Source organism: Phoxinus phoxinus (genome assembly GCF_949152265.1).
Source record: "Phoxinus phoxinus genome assembly, chromosome: 10".
NCBI lineage: Eukaryota > Metazoa > Chordata > Actinopteri > Cypriniformes > Leuciscidae > Phoxinus > Phoxinus phoxinus.
In genome coordinates this window covers 25,159,449-25,178,417 of record NC_136885.1, presented here as the reverse complement: position 1 = coordinate 25,178,417, position 18,969 = coordinate 25,159,449, and the positions used below count along the sequence as shown (strand labels likewise).

General features: G+C 37.7%; 3 protein-coding genes across 4 annotated transcripts; 1 reads left to right on the top strand and 2 right to left on the bottom strand.

The window, feature by feature from the left end:
• Positions 1 to 2,294: 2,294 nt before the first annotated feature.
• Positions 2,295 to 5,832, top strand: pnrc2 (proline-rich nuclear receptor coactivator 2). 2 transcript variants are annotated; one of them, XR_013799228.1, is made up of 3 exons: positions 2,295 to 2,571; positions 3,052 to 3,270; positions 3,466 to 5,832. XR_013799228.1 is itself a non-coding variant. In XM_079625056.1 (2 exons), the coding sequence occupies exon 2, from the start codon at positions 3,487 to 3,489 to the stop codon at positions 3,952 to 3,954; it is 468 nt and encodes a 155-aa protein (XP_079481182.1). In that variant the 5' UTR covers positions 3,131 to 3,270; positions 3,466 to 3,486; the 3' UTR covers positions 3,955 to 4,092. The 2 variants fall into 2 exon arrangements, 1 of the variants encoding a protein (XP_079481182.1); XM_079625056.1 differs by lacking the exon at positions 2,295 to 2,571 and having other exon boundaries at positions 3,131 to 3,270; positions 3,466 to 4,092.
• A 2,287-nt stretch (positions 5,833 to 8,119) lies between these two features.
• On the bottom strand, positions 8,120 to 10,066 carry LOC307006313 (uncharacterized protein). The gene is made up of 8 exons (XM_079627162.1): positions 9,586 to 10,066; positions 9,428 to 9,478; positions 9,301 to 9,345; positions 9,145 to 9,200; positions 8,907 to 8,974; positions 8,793 to 8,821; positions 8,554 to 8,707; positions 8,120 to 8,457 (listed from the first exon to the last, which is right to left on the bottom strand). Exons 2-8 carry the CDS (start codon positions 9,467 to 9,469, stop codon positions 8,246 to 8,248), a joined length of 606 nt encoding a protein of 201 aa, XP_079483288.1. The 5' UTR covers positions 9,470 to 9,478; positions 9,586 to 10,066; the 3' UTR covers positions 8,120 to 8,245.
• On the bottom strand, positions 9,998 to 18,327 carry LOC307006312 (uncharacterized protein). Its single transcript, XM_079627161.1, has 15 exons — positions 18,315 to 18,327; positions 15,496 to 17,460; positions 15,270 to 15,409; positions 14,793 to 14,994; positions 14,258 to 14,362; positions 13,593 to 13,783; positions 13,353 to 13,494; positions 12,602 to 13,246; positions 12,374 to 12,498; positions 12,159 to 12,285; positions 11,931 to 12,055; positions 10,773 to 10,892; positions 10,641 to 10,688; positions 10,481 to 10,564; positions 9,998 to 10,257 (listed from the first exon to the last, which is right to left on the bottom strand). Exons 2-15 carry the CDS (start codon positions 17,348 to 17,350, stop codon positions 10,135 to 10,137), a joined length of 4,032 nt encoding a protein of 1,343 aa, XP_079483287.1. The 5' UTR covers positions 17,351 to 17,460; positions 18,315 to 18,327; the 3' UTR covers positions 9,998 to 10,134.
• Between the last annotated feature and the right edge of the window lie 642 nt (positions 18,328 to 18,969).

Sequence of the window (18,969 nt, the reverse complement as noted above, 5' to 3'; positions counted from 1 at the left end):
CATATACGATGACTTGAGGTTGAGTAAATCATGGGTTAATTTTAATTTTTGTGTGAACTATCCCTTTAACTATTAAATATTGAGTGTAGCGTTATTTTTAATCAACAGGTGGCGCTTGTGAATCTTTTATGTAGCTTCTTAAAGGGATAGTTCACCCAAAAATGCAAATTCTGTCTTTTAAGAATGTTGGAAACCAGACAGTTGACAATAGCCATTGACTTCCATACTTTTTTACATACTTACATACTTGAGAGCTTTGTTTTTGTTTTCATGTTACAGTTCGTTGTCAACAATCTAAAACAACAATCACTTTTCTCTCTGTTACTTTTTAACAATTTAAGCCTTGTAAAATAAAGGCAGTGTTTGTTATAAGATATATCTATCTATCTATCTATCTATCTATCTATCTATCTATCTATCTATCTATCTATCTATCTATCTATCTATCTATCTAACACGATTTATCTTTTTGTGTCATAAAAGTATTGTTTTGTTTCTTGTGTAGACATCTGTTTCTCCCCAAATTTGGTCATTTGACCTCTTCTCAAATGGTGTGTGACCAATAAGACTCTCCCACCCGACCTACTTTCCAAACATAGGATTCAAACTTAAGCCAAGCCCCCTGGAAAGCTGTAAACCAAGGTTACATCCAGTGGGTGTGCACTTCCGTCACCAAATATGGGTTTTGATTAAACAGGCAAACAAGTGCTGTATTATGCAACAGGTTTGCTTGAGGGTTTGCAAGAGTTTGAGGTTTGCAAGAGTATTTCTCTAGATGAGGGAATTTTAAATGAGAATTGAAAACTTTCACATGTTTAGAACCACCACTTCAGTAAAAGTTTTTACAAATTACGATTTGTCTTAATCGATTTGGCTCATTTATTTAATAATCCTTAGCATTCTCTAAATTCTAAGTGCAATTGTCACACGTCTTATGGCGCATCAGCTAATCTATGTCTGGAAAATGTAGTAACTCTCCCAAAATATTTAATTCATGCTTCAAAACCTATAGTTATTGTGTCAGTAAATTGGCCAATGCCACAAAAATGAAACATTTGTCATTATGAGCCATAGCTCATGGTCAAATTGTTTAGATGGGTTTTTTTTTTTACTCCATGGCAGTCAACCCAAATACTTAGGACCTATTTTTGTTGACACTGACTGTCAGTTTTGTCTGAATACAAGCTTTTTAGATACACATTTCAACATTAGGTAAAAGTTTACATGGGAAAGTGTAGCACACAGAAAAAGAATATGCACATCATACCCACATTTTGGAGTGACAAATTCACTGAGAATCATCAGCAAGCAATGCGCATTTAGTTATTGTGCAACTAGACAATATTGAATAAGCCTATAATTATGTTTGACTAATGTTGAGCTTTTTTGATGAAACATCAAGTTACTTCCTGAGAACAATGTTGGAAATATGACAACAGAGAATGTCTAAATCTGGCCTAAATTAAATGTTTATAACTTCTAACAGCTGTTGAACATTCTCAGTTATAGCACCACCATTAACAATCTAAGTAGACATTTTGGTTCAAGAACACCAAATGGCCCATATGCCCCCTCAATCCATTCACTGATTTATGAAGATACTAGGCTACACCCCCAAAATAACACCGTTCTCAGTTGCTTTTCAAACACTCTCCCTCCTATTGTCATTGGCAGTAGACACCACTTCACAGGTTTTTATCTCTACCTGTTGTCACATGCCAGCAAGTGGTGTGTGATACCATGTTTCTACTTGGTTTTCAAGACAAAGGCCTATTTCCTGTGTCCCACTCACACCTTTCCTATGATCATGGTAATGCCTGCTATATAAGTGTCTACTGTTTTATTAGGTTATTAATATAGTAGGCTATGGATTTTAACATCCTGAATTCAAAATTGGACAACTCAAAATTCTGGTTTTGTCTGATAATTTCCACAACATGAAGAGTCTGAAAGTAAAGTATTTTTGGCATGTGTTAAAATTAATTTTCCCTTACAAAAACTTATTGAATATCTAAAGAATTAAAACACGGTTTCATTGTTCACGTGATTTTACATAAAGCATAGACACTGTGTGTTGTGCCCATATGTGTTTTTCGAAGATATGCCATGGACATAGGCTTCATTGGTATTCATAGGCTATTTGCATTTTGAGATGAAACCATAGACTGTATGGATGAAACTAACCGGAAGAAACCCATGTGACGTGACGTTTTATATAGCTTCGAGTTATTACAGTAAGGCGGAAAAACCAAAATTCCCCAGTCCCCATAAACATGCAATGACGCAGGAAGGATGGCAACAGGCGTGTTCATCGCTCCTATTGGTCACACGTCGACAGTGCTTCTCCCTGATTGGCCAGAATAACATACGCCTGAAGTACTTATGCTTTGTTGAGGATCCATTTTGTTGTTAGACGGAGACAAACTGGAGGAGAATAATACCATTCCGTTGTTGCCTCGGATTGTTATGAAGATTCACATATCGGGAAATATTTTCTCCATTAACAGCTACAGCTAGCAGACTAGACCAAGGGAAGACGAAGGGCTTTTTCATCAAAGCCTGAGGAAGTCGGTAAGTTGTTTTTTACTGAGTTAAAGACATAGGGAGTCGTCGACAGTATTGACGCCATGTTGTGTTCAAGAGTCTTTTGTTTTGGTACGGTGCCAGAAAACATGACCTAATACCTTTATTTTATAAGTTAAAGCTCAAATATTTGTTGCAAAATCATAGTATTTATCTGCGATTTCGAAATGTGTGGTTTTTCGTCGACAAGACTGTTTGAACATTAGGAAGATTAGATGTTTATGTAACAACATTTTCAAGATTTAGATTTTTAAACGATGAATTATATGAAAGTTTTTTTATGTTTGACCGTAACCTCATTTTAGACGGGTTATTTTACTCTTATACACAAACAAATGGTTTAGTGAGATTTTATCTTTCTATATTTTATGTGAAAAAATGAATGTTGCTTGATGCTGTCAAAATTGAACACATTTTTTGGAAAGATTTTCGTACTTTATATTAAACCAACCGTGTTTCTTTTGTTAGATTCACGGCTTCTAGAGCACCGTGCGCCGAGCGTGAATTCATGTTCAACTCGGTTACACGACAAAACAACGCTCATTGGCACATGAACACTTCAGATCTTGCTGGACCTAGACGTGCAGCGAGAGGTAGATCAACTACTTCGAGGACCTGGAGCCCGATCGGTGAAGAGAAATTAAAAAGTGAAGAGAACCAAGCACTCAACTTTTCTACAACAGTGAGGTAAGCAGAGGAAGCGAGTGGGGGATGGGCGGGGACTCGCGCTGCACGTAGCCCTTTGTTATTGCAAGCCAGCAACACGGGACATTTGACAATTATTTTGAGCTTGTTTTTAAACCAGTTTGCACACTTTAACATTGTACTTAAAAAGGCGCATTATTTCCCTTTGTTTAAACAAGGTTTATATTTTGTCTTTAGGTGACATCCAGTTAAAGCAGTATGGGAGGTGGTGAGAGATACAACATTCCAGATCGCCCAGCGCCCAAGAAGATCCACCAGATTGGCAGAAGCAAGCAGAGAAGTCGAGACCAGAATGGAGTGGTGCATTCCGCCTCCTCAGGAGCCTTAGGGGTGCCCCATCACCTCAGCCATCGCAGGGGTGAGAAGGGCACCAGCTATTCTTGGTCTCCTGAGGCGCGGCAGGCCGCGTCTGTAGACAAGAAGAATGCCGCTGTTCGTTTTGCCACACCATATGATCAGAATTGGGAGGGGACCATGTCCCACCTGAACAAACTTTTGTCAGCTCAGTGTGGTCAGAACTATGCTGGAGCCAAGTTCAGTGAGCCCCCATCCCCAAGTGTTCTACCTAGGCCCCCGAGCCACTGGGTGTCTCTTCCCATCGGCGCTTGTGATCATCGTGAGATGATGACCTTTCAGTTAAAGAGCCTTCTGAAGGTTCAGGCATAACAAGGTCTCACTGCTGCTCTCTTAAGCCAATATATGAATGAAGGCTCCGCTTTGACCTTTGGCCTCCCCATGAATGCTTCAGCTGCGTAATATATTTTACAGCTATTTTTAGATTTGCGTCTTAATAAGGTGATAAGCATTTGACAGGCAGATGTTTCTCCTAAATGTTCTTCACCTAATTTTTTTAAAGAAAACCGCTTCACTAGTTATTACGTCATTGAGGCCTTAAGGGGTGGTCGGAAAATCTTAGCGGAGCTGTACGCCATGACAAATGATGAACTGGATGTCCTCCTAATAACTAATTGCTCTGTTATGCTCCTGTTTTGTTTTGTTCTTTTTTTGATGGCTGTTTGTGACAGTGTTTTTTCTTCTCAACCTGGCCTAGGAGTAGATGTCAAGACAACTCGCACCATTTTCTTTCTAATATTTCGAATTCTGTTTTTCGCTTGCTGAGGTTTGATGCGCACTCTCGGCTTGAGTTTTAATCATGCAGGGAGTGGCGGAAACCTCTTGGTGCTAAGCACAGCAGCATTTGTAGCATTATAGTGCGTACTGCATTTCCAGGTATCTCTTTTTATTTTGCTTTTTGGGAAGTAAAAGCCACTTGACGTCGTTCTGCAGGGAGAACTAAGCGAACAGAATACGGAGGGGGGACAAGCTTAAGTGAAAAGGTCATTTAACTAACCTCAAGCTTAATGAGGTTGCACAATGGACCTTGTGCTTTCAACACCTGTACTTCTTTTTTTAATGGCGCTGTGCGCATTGCACTATAGGTGTTGAAATTCATTAAGGTTCACAAGCTCTATTGCAGCGTTAAGCTTGTACTTTTTGCATCCCTTATGTTATAGCTTAGAAAACTAAGTGTGATTTTTAATGTCTACCAAAGCTACGTAATCAGCAATTTTCTGTTGGAATCCCCCTTAGCTTAACCAGATCTGGTTACAAGTGCCATAAATCATTGGGTAAGGCATTAGCGTATATCAAGGTTTTGGTTGACAAATCATTTTTTAAAACTTTGCTGTACTCTTAGAACAATCACAGAGCAAATATGCGGAGGATGGTTGTGATGCGAGACCATAGGACAGATGTTTTCTGTGGTCTTGTCTCATAGCCTTGTTTGCTCTGTGATGTGTTTTGATATTATAAGCATTATGTTATGAAATGTGTGTATTATGGCACGGGGGAAGTGAGAAATAGGGCGCAAGTCCAGTGTGGACATGTTTACATTGTTTGTTAAAAAAAAAAAAAGGCAGACTGCCGGCATTTTACACACACTGCCCTTTCTCACTTGTTGTTATTCTTGCACTGCTGTTCATTTGTGTTCAAAAGTTTCAGACAAAGTTGCTCTTTCAACTGTGGATATGTGAAGCACCCCTTCCCACTTTGTTATACGTGTGGCGGAAAAAAAACTACCTCTCTTGCAGAACGTGATATTAATAGCTATCTTAAAGATGACAAAACAAAGCTGATAAGTTTTGGATGTGTGTAATGGAGCCATGTAAATAATGAAATGTATAAAATGTTGTAGCATATTGTACATTTGTGCAGGAACGTTTGAAACCTGCAGATAAAGTATTTTTAGTAATAACACTGAATGTAAAAGTCACGCTAAGGACGTGGCTTGTTTTCAAATGCTGAAGAATATTTTGTTAAGAAAAAAAGAGAAAATTTTGCCTATAGTGCGTCAGAACCCCTGCACTGTGCAGTTTGTTGCCAGTGATCTTGCACATAATATTTTTATTTTGTATAATGCACCATGTAGGGGCAGAACGAGCTTTAAGTGCAAGTAAAAAAAAGATGGAATAAATTTTTTTTTGAAATTGAAAGGGACTTTTATACATTGTTTTGAGTTGCCTATGCAAACAGTATTTTTTTTTTTCAAATTTTTTTTTTGCTTGGTTATAACGTTATTATGGTCAATTTTGCCCTTTATCCAGAGTCCATAAAGTAGTGTTGCATTTGCATCAAGTCATTGGTCTTTCCTCCGCAGGCCAATGTTTGATGCCAATGATGCTGCATTTACCTCCAGAAAAGCCAGATTACATTTTAACCTTTTAAAGTAAAAAGTGAATTATTTTAATAGAATGTGTAAAAGTCCTTTTCCTAAATTTGTCTGTCCTGAACAATTGGCTTTGAATTTATCCCAACCTTGTAAGTCACTTGAAATGCAAACTGAAAGCCCTTTTATTAAGATTTGGTATACTAAAATATTGTTTAATTTGGTTGTCTAAAAAAATAAAATCCCTTCCCTTCCCCCCCAATATTGTCTTTGTGTGTGATGATTTTTTTGTTGAATCTGTTGTCAGAGTTTACATGTAAAAAACACATAATGGATGTTAGTTTTAAATGCTGTTACTATTTGGCATAGGTTTTCATGTATTTTTCTGCATTTAGAGAAACTTTTTACCTAAACCCTAAAATGAACAATATACTTAATTTCACTTAAAGGAGAGTAATATAAATACTATTTTAGTTTTAGTGATGTTAAAATATTTGTTTTGCGAAATGTCGAACGCTACTTCTAATATCAAGCAGGAGCTTGCATAGGTCAACTGACAACTGTGTTGGACTTCGGCCCAGAGTTTCGAAGTCAAGAACTCCGTCTGATCACGTAGACCGCATAACCCACTGAAGGTTTTATAACGGTGGTTTATGACGTGTCATTAACAGAACGAACTGCTGATAATGCTCTTTCAGTCCGTTTGACTTCTTTGGAAAGATTTGAAAATGCATAATAGTGATTAAAAAAAAGTATTTTTTATAATTATTACACTATAACAAAACAGGCAGACTAAAATATCTGTCAATACAGATTGAAGTCATAAAAAATTATGAAAAACTTGTACGTTACATAAATGAAAGGTTTAGGGTTGACAACGCGTCATTTTAAGTTACAGAAAAACAGGAAATTAATGGCTGGTATTTGGGTAACTCCCCTGAGCAAACTGTTTACAGATTCAGAGCTCTAAGCTTATAACAAACAACGAATTCAGTATACAGGGAAACTGGTTTGTCCCATGACCATATAGCACACTAGTACTAATAGTTCTCAACGGCGGTGAATTTCATTAGTTCAAGTAGAGGTAACTGCAGGCTGGAGCAATGGGCGTGCCATGAGGTCGGTAAGGAATGGGGCGTGCCGAGAGGAATGGGGCGTGCCGTAAGGTATTTTCAATTGGACGCGAAAAGCTTCCTGATCCGCATAAAAGCGAGCCATAAACTTAATCACTATAATTACACAAATAATTATACAAGACCAAATACATTTCTTTCACTGTAAAATAGCAATAATGATATTAAGAATACATTTAAAAGTACGTCACCTTCGAAACCTTATGTATGGCGCGGGTTACATGACGTCATCATCACCGCGACTTTTTATAGGATCAATCATTAAAAAACATTCATACTGTTTGTGATAAATGCACTTTTTGCAACCTATGTTTGTAACACATCACTTGAAGATATTGAACATTTATTTTTGTATTGCCGTTTTTCTATTTCTTTTTGGACTGACTTTAAAATAGATATGAGAAACATATTTGTCTTAATTTGTCCAAAACCCATATTTTTCTGAAAAACTAAATTATATAATTCAATTATTTTGGCGAAGTTTTATATTCATAAGACAAAAATAAAAGAAACCCTCATATATTACCTTTTATAACACTGATCTCACAGTATACTTTGAAAGCCTTTCAAACATGAGGTAACAAAAATAAAATAAAAAGATTTATAACTACCTTGATATTATAAACTTTTATTTTTGCATTTATTTATGTGCATTTTATACTTACTGTTATTCTCTGATTTACACATTTTGAGCTGTATTTAAAATGCCTTGTATTAATCTTTTCTTTTATTGCATACTTGAAATGTCTGTACTTGAACTAAATAAAATAATATAATTAAAAAACAAATTAAATTATTATTTTGAAGATAAAAATATCTCCTGACACTATTAAAGTCATTTTGAACTTTCATTTAAAGTTCATACAAACTAAAAGTAATGTTATTTTTATAATAATGGTACAGCAAATGTTTTTGCTGTATAAAGGCATATATACTGTACATGTTTGATCAAACACACCATATAATTATACAATTAAGTAAAAACAGTTTAATAAACTTTTAAGTGACATTAATCAATTAAGCAAAACAAACACCATTTTATACAAAATACATTTATTCAGTTGTCATTTTTACAATTAATTTTTTGAAACGTCAATAGAATGTCATCAAAGGCTTGTGTTCTAAGTCAAAACTCATTCCGAAGTCAAAACTCATTCCTTCACTGATTCATACTGTAGTAGCAGTCCATAGAACAGAAGCCATCAAACTCTTTGTCTGAATAGAATGCAGTGAAGACCCCCTTCTTTCCACTGCCGCGATATCCAGTGGTGTTTTTGTAGAGGAATCCACAGGCATCACATCTGGTGAGCTTAAACTCCACCCTATATTCCTCCCTCACATTCGGATTGACTGACTTCCAGTCAACGATACCTACAAGGAAAAGAAAAAAAATATTTGTAATGCAAAAAAATGAAATTAATATATTAGCTTAACTTGTTCATTTCATAAAGTAATACTTATACATACTGTCCAGCCAGGCAAAGTGAGCTTTTTTAAGAAAACCTGGATGGTGGACTGTTTCATTAAACTTTTTGCACACTAGTGACAGAGTGTGAAAGGCTTTGTCTCCTTCTTCATAAACAACATCAAGAAGAATGTGACTGAGCACCTCTGGTGGTAGCTGGAAATAAAAATATGGAAAAACTATTTTAAAATATTACATGACTCCAAATTTTTATTTTTAAATAAATAATATTCAACAGTACATCAGCAAGGCCTCCTGTTGGGTCCATGACTGAAAAAAGAAAAGAAAAAACATTTTCACTGGCCTTTTTTAAAAATATATTTTTACGTGTTATATTTCAAACTGTTTACCATACCAGTTTTGACTTCACATGAGCCTTCAACCTCAGCATCTTTTCTGTGCCTTTTCCGATCTGTAGGAGACCTAGAGAGAGAGAGAGAGAGAGAGAGAGAGAGAGAGAGAGAGAGAGAGAGAGAGAGAGAGAGAGAGAGAGAGAGAGAGAGAGAGAGAGAGAGAGAGAGAGAGAGAGAGAGAGAGAGAATTACAAAATGCTAAAATGTCATTACTTTAAATTTATTAGAATTAGAATTTACCCTGAGTCTTCAAGTAGCAGTACACACCACCATTTCCTTATTCTTGACATATTAGCCTTAACAAAAAAAAAAAAAAAACATTACTATAATGTTTAAAATTCTGTTTTTATACTGGCTTGCAAAACAAATGTGTTGAACAAAGATCTGAAGACTCACCTCAGAAAAGTCAAAAGCCACCCCCAGAGAAATGTACAGGCCATACTGAAAATCAAAGGCTACTTGTTAAGACCTTTTTTATTTTGTTTCTAAATTAAACTGATGTTACTGTCATATAAAAACTCACCATGAGCACAAAGACTCCACAATTATTGGAGAAATGCTGCATTGGAATCTCCTGGATAAGGTTTGAAAGCAAATCAAGAAATGAAAAAAAGCAAGTAAGCAAGAAAGCATTTAATTTAATTGTGAGCTAGAAAAATAAGTGATGATTCAAAAACTTACTGGAAGATCCTTACAGGAGATCTCAGTCCAATGGCCAGGAATGACAGTCTGAGCAACCCTTCTATTAAATGATTTTTAGAAATTGAGAAATTATTATGTTGAAATTCAAAATCAACAAAACACACCCCTATTCAAAAGGTATCTCATCCCTATCTTTATAACTCTGCTGCTAAACTTATGAACAAACTATACAACAGTCCCCCATTTTGATTGTGTACGCCCCTTACTGTTGATTGGTTATTAGTGTTTTGGTACTTTCAACGTTAATACATTTAAATGACCTCATAATTCACATAAGACATTAACACAAGAACGTCAAAAATGAAGAAAAAAAAGAAAAATGCTGAATGGTTTAGAACTGAACCACCATACAGCAGCTGAGAACATTTGAACAAGAACTGTTCAACTGGAACTTCTGAACATGAACTACTGAGCTATGTAAAAGACCTGTACACTTGACTGTATCTTCCATCACTCAGACCACTCGCGCAGAGTGAATCAAGAAAAAACACCTGTTTCAGCTTTGGGCGCAAAATCTGAAAATGGTTGTTAAACAATAAATACAGAAATCAATTTGACATGGATAAAAATGTCTTCATGACTTACACAAAGCATCCAATGTGACTTGATCCACGATGGGAATAGAATGCAGTCTTTTGTAGAAGCATCAACCTATCACAAATAAATATAACACAAAATGGTGCACAATGTTTATTTTGCTCTGTGAAATCTTTTTGGACACTTTGAAAGAATGCTTACAACATGTATGCCACATAAAATGTCAATAGCTAGCAATAATACATAGAAACAAGTCAATGAAATCCAAAGTATGTATGCTAAAATAACAAATCCTAACTACAATATTACTGTTGGAAAAAAATATATAATTGCTTACAGGGATATGTAACATGGGATCTGCACAAAGTGGGGGAATCAGCGTTGCATTCACATAGCTGTTAGACGTCCAGACTTGGATGCCCTAATTACAGAAACATACACATTTCTTCATAATAGCTTTTTGCATTTTATTCACGCTACAAGCAATGACATTTTACCTGCAATTTGCTGAGGTCTTCAATTTTCTTGAAACAGCAATTCAGAATCTGTTAAGATATCACAGCTTCACTTAAAAACAGGAACATTTTTGAAAAGTAAATTGGATCAAAGAAATTTAAGATGATCCTAACTGTTGCCTCCACATTGCGTTCCAATCCCAAGGTCTGAAAATCTTCTCGCATCAGGGTTGTAGAATAAACACGTGCCACATGTTCTCTCCCATTTTGCTTTGTGTCTAAAATATGTGAGAGCTATTTGGAAGGGGTGGGGGGTGGGGGGGGGGGTGGGGGGTGGAGGACATTATCAACATACATTACAAAATGTTTGAGGCTACTTGAGCCTACTTGAGGCTTCATCAGCTTAAAGGGATACTCCACTGTTTTTTCATACTAAACTATGAACTATGTTATTCCCTTAACTAAGACGAGTTGATACATACCTCTCTCGTCTCAGTGCGTGCACTTAATCGCTCTAGCGCGCAGTGAGTGACACTTTGATAGCACTTAGCTTAGCCCAGTTCATTCATTAGGATCCAGACAGATGAAGTTAGAAGTGACCAAACACCTCCACGTTTTTCCTATTTAAATACAGTTACACTAGTAGTTACACGACCAAGTATGGTGACAAAATAAAACGTGGCGCTTTTCTAAGCGGGTAAAAAGGATAACTAATGTATGGCGGAATAGCACTTGAAGTTGGAAGCACTTCGACTCGGCGCAGTAAAAAGTCACGTTGGTTCTAATGACAGAAGTGAGAGGGAGAGGATTTTACAAGCGTGACTTTTTACTGCGCCGAGTCGAAGTGCTATCAAAGCATCGCCGCGCGCCAGAGCGATTAAAGGGATAGTTCACCCAAAAATGAATATTCTGTCATCATTTACTCACCCTCAAGTTGTTCCAAACCTGTATGCATTTCCTTCTTCTGCTGAACACAAAGGAAGATATTTAGAAGAATGTCAGTAACCAGACAGTTTCTGGTTCTCATTGACTTCCATAGTAGGGAAAAAAATATACTATGGAAGTCAATGGGAACCAGAAACTGTCTGGTTACTGACATTCTTCTAAATATCTTCCTTTGTGTTCAGCAAAGGAAAGAAATTCATACAGGTTTGAAACAACTTAAGGGTGAGTAAATGATGACAGAATTTTCACTTTAAAAGTGAACTAATCCTTTAAGTGCACGCACTGAGACGAGAGAGGTATGCATCAACTCGTCTTAGTTAAGGGAATAACAATTTAATATGAAAAAAACGGTGAAGTATCCCTTTAAAAGATTTCAGAGCAAATCACCTTTTCTTCGCTGAATGGTTGCTCCCAGCCAGTCTTGTTGGGCATTACATCCTTCCGCCCTGTCACAGACGCCTTGTCTATACTCGGCTCATTATCCATTTCGACTGTGCTTTTACTTAAAGTCCCTAGCAATAAAGCATGCGAGTGTCATCTAACCCCAGTGTCAAATAACATTTCTGGAGAAGCCAAATAATGACATTAAATTGCATTACGAAAAATTAAGTTTACCTGCAAGTGCTTGGCCATGCTCATCCAGGACAACCTGAGTGCAACCAACTTCTCTCATCAGGGTTGTAGAACAAACACTTGACACATGTTCACTCCCATTTTGCTTTGTGTCCAAAACACGTGTGAGCTAAAAAACATTATCAACAAACATTACAAAATGTTTCAGGCTACTCATTCCTCAGCTTTTAAGATTTCAACCTTCATAGAGCAATCACCTTTTCTTCGCTGAATGGTTGCTCCCAGCCAGTCTTGTTGGGCATTACATCCTTCAGCCCTGTCACAGACGCCTTGTCTATACTCGGCTCATTATCCATTTCGACTGTGCTTTTACTCAAAGACCCTAGCAATAAAGCATGCGAGTGTCATCTAACCCCAGTGTCAAATAACATTACTGGAGAAGCCAAATAATGACATTAAATTGCATTATGAAAAATTAAGTTTACCTGCAAGTGCTTGGCCATGCTCATCCAGGACAACCTGAGTGCAACCAACAGCCTTGGTAAGCTGTTCTGTAAACCTAGTGTTAATCGCAACGTTGTAGTGGTGCAGCAGATTTCGCATAAGAAACAAGTGATTTGATGGCTTCATAACATTTAGGAAGTAATTGTTTTTTCTCATTTGAGAAAACAACTGCTCCGCACACTGAGAATTAACTCTTCCAGCCAACTCAGGCACAAGCTGTATTTTACGAAGTTTATCACGGGGATCCTTTGTGTTGTTTTCATGGAATCTGTCAGAAAGTACATAGTGATCAGATGAGCCAGTTAATGGATGCCCATTCACATCAGCAGGCATTTTCTTCTCTTTGAGCCATTCCAATGAAATCTTAAGTCTCCCCTCTTCTGCTGCTGCAATATTGGCATCATTTGGCTCCAAAAGCCGACCCTCATGTGGGCTGAATGGAATCATGTTTGGGTTACGGAGATTTGCATGAGTGGAAAGTCCTCTTGCAAAGTCATAAATGGTTACGTTGGGAAGGTGTTTCCAGGACAGCAAAATGTCAGTGAAGTCCCTTGGACTTTCAGCTCTCACCAGGACTTTAATGCTGTTAACGACACCACAGGGGCACATAACAACTGCCCAGCCACCTAAGTGATAAATTGTTTCAAATTAATGATTGCAGCACTAAAAGTAAAAAAAATAAAGAAATGTGTGTTTTCTATTATAAATTAAGATATATCTGTGCATACAAACCTGATGCACCCCAAACCTTTTGAAAAATTTTGTCATATGCTGATCTGTTTTGCATTTCACTCCTCAGTCTCATTATGAGGTCCATCTTTGATCCCTTGTTATCTAACCCACATGATGCACATAACTGTCGGACAGCAGCCACCTATGAATTAAAACAACAACAAAAAACTCAGAATTTATTAGAAATAAACAATGACAATAGAATACGGTTACAAAAAGGTAAACAAAACAACACTACACCTTCAGTGACATCAGCTCATCAATAAGCCTTTCCTCAGTTACTGGAACTTCAGATGCAGGATTAGGATTTGATGAATGTACTTTCTCCCATTCTGTATTTAAGACAGAGCCAGACTTCCTAGTATTCGGTCCAATCCAGGGAGCCCAAAGGTGATAACTTGGCTTGACTGCAAAAGGATTGGGGTTTCCAGCTGCAAAAACAAAACAAAAAACAAGTCATAATGTTGTTTCACTCTGTCTCCTCTCCACCAGTAAGCTGGTGTGTGGTGGGTGTTCTGGCGCAATATGGCTGCCGTCGCATCATCCAAGTGATGCTGCCCATTGGTGGTGGTTGAGGAGATTTCCCCCTTCTATGTAAAGCGCTTTGAGTGTTGAGAAAAGCGCTATATAAATGTAACGAATTATTATTATTGTTGTTGTTGCCAGTGATAACTCAACTTTTATTTCTAAAGTTTAACAACAAAATAAAGTTATACATAAATATAAATTAATTAATATGTAATAACAGATCATGTCATGGGGTACACTGTATTTTTCTAATTTGTGTGTGTGCATGTTGCATCCATGTGTAATGTCTCCCAGTATAAAAGTTTAGGCATAATACAAGATAAAAAAAATACCTGTGTCTGTGTAGTACTTTGATCCAAATTAATAAAATAACTTACTCTCCACAAGACCTCTTGCAATAATCTCCAATCGCAGTGAATTCCAAAAAGCCTCCACATCCACCTGTCCATCAAAGTTCGCTGGTGGTTCTTCTATTTCACTGACTAACAAAATAAAATTACAAATACAGTGCCAAGTCAAAACTTATAAAACATCACTATTTTTAATGATTTGAAGGAAGTATCTTATGTTCATCAAGTCTGCATTTATTGGAGCAGAAATTCCAATTTAAAATTGTTCTAAAACAATTTGTTTAAAAACATTCTATTTAATATACCATCAAAAATGATTTCAGTCATCAGTCATTTATTTTTATTTAATTATTATGTCAGTGTCAGACATCAGTGCCACATGATCTAAATGTAATTTATTATGCCTTATCAATGTGGAAATATTTTTTATAACCTGTGATACTTTTTCAGGATTATTTGATGAATAAAAGACAGCTCAACTCAAAACTTCAATTGATGATTGATTCTAATAACTTGCATGCAAGTCAGGATATTTCAAATTCTAATTAGATCTGTATCATACCTGGCATGCTAAAAGCTGCTTTTCGATGAGCATCCATGATCACAACAGATGGATGGAATCCACACTTTAAGCAGGAAAACTGGTAGTTGTGATCAGTTAATGCTTCAAAGTGCAAATAAGCACAAAGCACTGTTTTACTTGGGTAAACCACTCCATTGGATATTGAAAGCGCTTTACAGACTCTTTCAACAGCGGTGTGAGACTAAAGAGGAAAAATTAGGTATTGACATTGTTGTGACAATAACATTTAACACTGTAAAGCAGGGGTATCCAATCCTGCTCCTGAACGACCACTGTCCTGCAGAGTTTAGCTCCAAACCTAATTAATAAAGTCTGGTCCAGCTGATCAAGTTATTACTAGGAATACAAAACACTTCCTGGCAAGTGTGTTAAGAAAAGTTGGAGCTAAACTGCAGGACAGCAGCCCTTCAGGACTGAGTTTGGACAACCTGCAATAAATTAAGCAATCCACAATACCTGCAAAAAACTCCGAAGCATAAGACAAAATTTCAAACTGAGTATGATGTGGTCATCGTAGTTATGCACACCAGTGCTCCATTCTTGATAGCGATATGCAAGTCCACACACTGGGCATGTCTTGCAATAGGTTTCAACACCTAAAAACAAAAACAAACAAAATAAGCAGCTAATCTTAACACACATTACTGAAGTAAGAATTTACTACTAACAAATAAATACCAACCTTCAATTATTCCAACTGTTGTGACAATTTTAGCTTTATTAGAGATGAGCAAAGGATCACTAAGGGGTTCCGAACACGATGAACAGTGCATTTCATCTGGAACCAAAACTTTTGGGAATTCCTTTTCATCTAAATTGGTTGCTGAGATGGGTAGGGAAGAAGGTAATGTTTTCTTTGTAAAGATATACTGCACCATTTTCTTGAGGTCCTCATTTTGTGGAGGGTACACAATGTTCTCAGAATAGTCTTTTTCTGAATCAGAAAGTCCAGTGTCCACTGGCAATGGAGTCTTACAGGTCAATTCCACCTCTGTGCTCTTCACTCTTTGGAACATTTTCCTGTTGGTTTGGAAAAGATACCATTTGCACACAGCCTTGTGTATACAGGAGCGTCTTGGCCGAGTACAAGGGCAATGCCATGTGTTGTTTTTTGCATTATAAACAACCATGATTCTTTCCAATCGGTTATAGAATGAAACTTTTGGCTCAAAAACTGACACATAGTGCATATAGGATGGACCACCAAGAGTCACATAGGATGCAAAACACACACTTTCTTCTTCAGCTTTTTTCTGAGCATTTAAGCACTGTCTTTTGCGTTCCTCTGAAAACCATTTGTGCTGTACCATTTCTCTTAAAGCCTCTTCATGCAGGACAACATTTCCAGCATCAGATCTGCAGTAATCCACTGATTTTAAGTGTGTACACTGACAAGATCGCATGCCACTTCTTTTAAAATCCATTACAGAATTGCAGACATCAAGTTCACAAGTCACCTTGTGTGAAATACCCCATGTTTTTTTGATAACATGAATGGGTATACAAGGGCCTTTAGATGATTTTGCAACAGCAAAAACTGCATTTTTTGGGTCAATACACTGACTTTGAAGGTGAGACTGTGCAGTGATATCAGGTTCAATATTCAAGTGTGCCCTTTGTATATGTTTCTTGAGGTTTTTTTTTAAAACGCACAGATTACAGTGGGGACAACATAATCTTTGCCCCTGTTTTCTACGAACTTTCAAGCGGGTTTTATCGGTGTCATCACAAAGAGGTGCAAAAGACACAGTTTTGGTCACTTGCGGAGTGGTGTCGTCACTTTGAGCAGGAAACCTAACTGACTGGACCATCTTTGGAGCTGCATCACTACTGGGAGGAGACAAAGATGCACACTGGACCGGTTTTGGAGCTGCGTCACTACTGGGAGGAGACAAAGATGCACACTGGACCGGTTTTGGAGCATCGTCACTACTGGGAGGAGACAAAGATGCACACTGGACCGGTTTTGGAGCATCGTCACTACAGGGAGGAGACAAAGATGCACACTGGACTGGTTTTGGAGCATCGTCAATACAGGGAGGAGACAAAGATGCACACTGGACTGGTTTTGGAGCATCGTCACTACAGGGAGGAGACAAAGATGCACACTGGACTGGTTTTGGAGCATCGTCAATACAGGGAGGAGACAAAGATGCACACTGGACTGGTTTTGGAGCATCGTCACTACAGGGAGGAGACAAAGATGCACACTGGACTGGTTTTGGAGCATCGTCAATACAGGGAGGAGACAAAGATGCACACTGGACTGGTTTTGGAGCATCGTCACTACAGGGAGGAGACAAAGATGCACACTGGACTGGTTTTGGAGCTGTGTCAATACAGGGAGGAGACAAAGATGCACACTGGACTGGTTTTGGAGCATCGTCACTACAGGGAGGAGACAAAGATGCACACTGGACTGGTTTTGGAGCATCGTCACTACAGGGAGGAGACAAAGATGCACACTGGACCGGTTTTGGAGCATCGTCACTACTCTGATGAGACAAAGGCACCGTCTGTTTGACTACTTTGCACATATTTATGTGCTTTATAAAATCAGACTTTTTAATTATGGTTTTTGAGCAGTGGAAGCAGTGAAAGTGCTTGGTTTGTCTGCATTCCAAGTGGCAGTCAAAGATGATCAAATCTAAAAGAATCATAAACATCAAACACAATTTAAAATAGGAAAATTCATATATAAAGTAAAACATGTTTGACATAAGTTTCCAATTATGATACGTAACATCACCGTTCACGTTATTATCTATAACCTTAACAAGTTATAACAGGCATGCATAGGGTGCGATTTGGCGGGGGGGGCGGGGGCGCGCGCGCAAGTAGACGCGTCCGGTAGCCATTCGCGCGTCCGGTAGACGTGAAATGATAGAAAAGACATTATCTGTGTTAGCAATTCGCCTCATTCGCGTGAACTGGACGCGCAAATGAAGCGAATTGCTAACACAGATAATGTCTTTTCTATCATTTCACTGTAGCTCAGCATCGCGATGTAAAGTTAACGTTATTGCATGATCACAGTTTAAATGTGTGGGGAAAGATAAGCTATTAAAGTAAAAATATTGCGTTAGGCTACTTCATGAGTTAATAAAAAAGATTTTACAATTCCTGCACATGCAGTGATGAAGTTCATGTTCTCATGATTTATTTTTATGAATAAAAATGTTTCAAAACATCCCCCCCCCCTCTGTTTTTATTCACAAATCGCACCCTGCGATCACAACTGAACTCATACTTACGTTCATGTCGAACCGCGCGAAGTCTGTGGCTTTGCAAATGACTGTGTATATGTTGTGATATTCACATGGACTAAAAACATTGAGAGCACAGAACGGACATCGATATAACTCGCCGACTCTGATGTCTTCGATGCAAATGGACTCATTCATTCTTCTCACTGTAACATGTGTCTGTCAACAACAATTAAATAATTACCAAAGTTGAAAGATGTAAAGCAAAGAGAACCACAAATTACACGTGTATTACCTCCGCCATCTTCTTTCCGTCTAAAGGAAATGACGATATTTTTTAGCTAAAGGAAATGACGTATAACTATGGTTACTGCTGATTGGCCAACGCAGTTGCCAGGAGGAAACTCCTTTGACCAATGAGAAACCTCTTGCCACGCCCCTACCTCTCGCCACGCCCCTACCTCTTGCCACGCCCATTACTCCAAGCTGCAGCTACCCCTGTCTCCATTAGTTTGACTTGTGAAATTTAGATGCACTACCGTGCTTACGTTTTCACTGTTGTTTACGCTTTCTGTGGTTATAGCCTCTAGCGTACTAGAGCGATTAACAGATTGCAACATGGAATTAACCCAAAAAGAAAGAGGATAAATGATAGTTTTTATAATTTACGTTACTTTAAATTACACATAATTATGAATGGTCTTGAAAGCTTCTGGTGTAAATAACGTATTTTAAGCAAATTAATTTAACTGCCAAATAGAAAAAAGTGCGCAACGTTGGGTGCAGTGGTTTCTGTTTTGTTTTCCACAGCACCATCAGCTGGCAACGAGCTAACGTTACATTTACTGGTTTCGGTGATGCGGACGTGATGCAGACGTCACTTATTGAAGAAACAACAACCTTTCAATAATTTAATGGAATTCAAACCACTTAATACAGCTTGAAAAGTG

Bases quoted from the DNA above. Each gene is read 5' to 3' on its own strand.
- pnrc2 (XM_079625056.1), top strand. From the start codon at position 3,487: ATGGGAGGTGGTGAGAGATACAACATTCCAGATCGCCCAGCGCCCAAG.
- LOC307006313 (XM_079627162.1), bottom strand. From the start codon at position 9,469: ATGCAGCATTTCTCCAATAATTGTGGAGTCTTTGTGCTCATG. The intron at 8,822-8,906 runs GTATGGTAAACA...TTCTTTTTTCAG, and splicing joins CTCATGTGAAGTCAAAACTG to TCATGGACCCAACAGGAGGC. The intron at 8,708-8,792 runs GTACTGTTGAAT...TTTTATTTCCAG, and splicing joins CAACAGGAGGCCTTGCTGAT to CTACCACCAGAGGTGCTCAG.
- LOC307006312 (XM_079627161.1), bottom strand. From the start codon at position 17,350: ATGTGCAAAGTAGTCAAACAGACGGTGCCTTTGTCTCATCAGAGTAGT. The intron at 13,247-13,352 runs GTTTGTATGCAC...TTTATCACTTAG, and splicing joins AAAGGTTTGGGGTGCATCAG to GTGGCTGGGCAGTTGTTATG. The intron at 10,258-10,480 runs GTAAGCAATTAT...TATTTGTGATAG, and splicing joins ATCCCATGTTACATATCCCT to GTTGATGCTTCTACAAAAGA.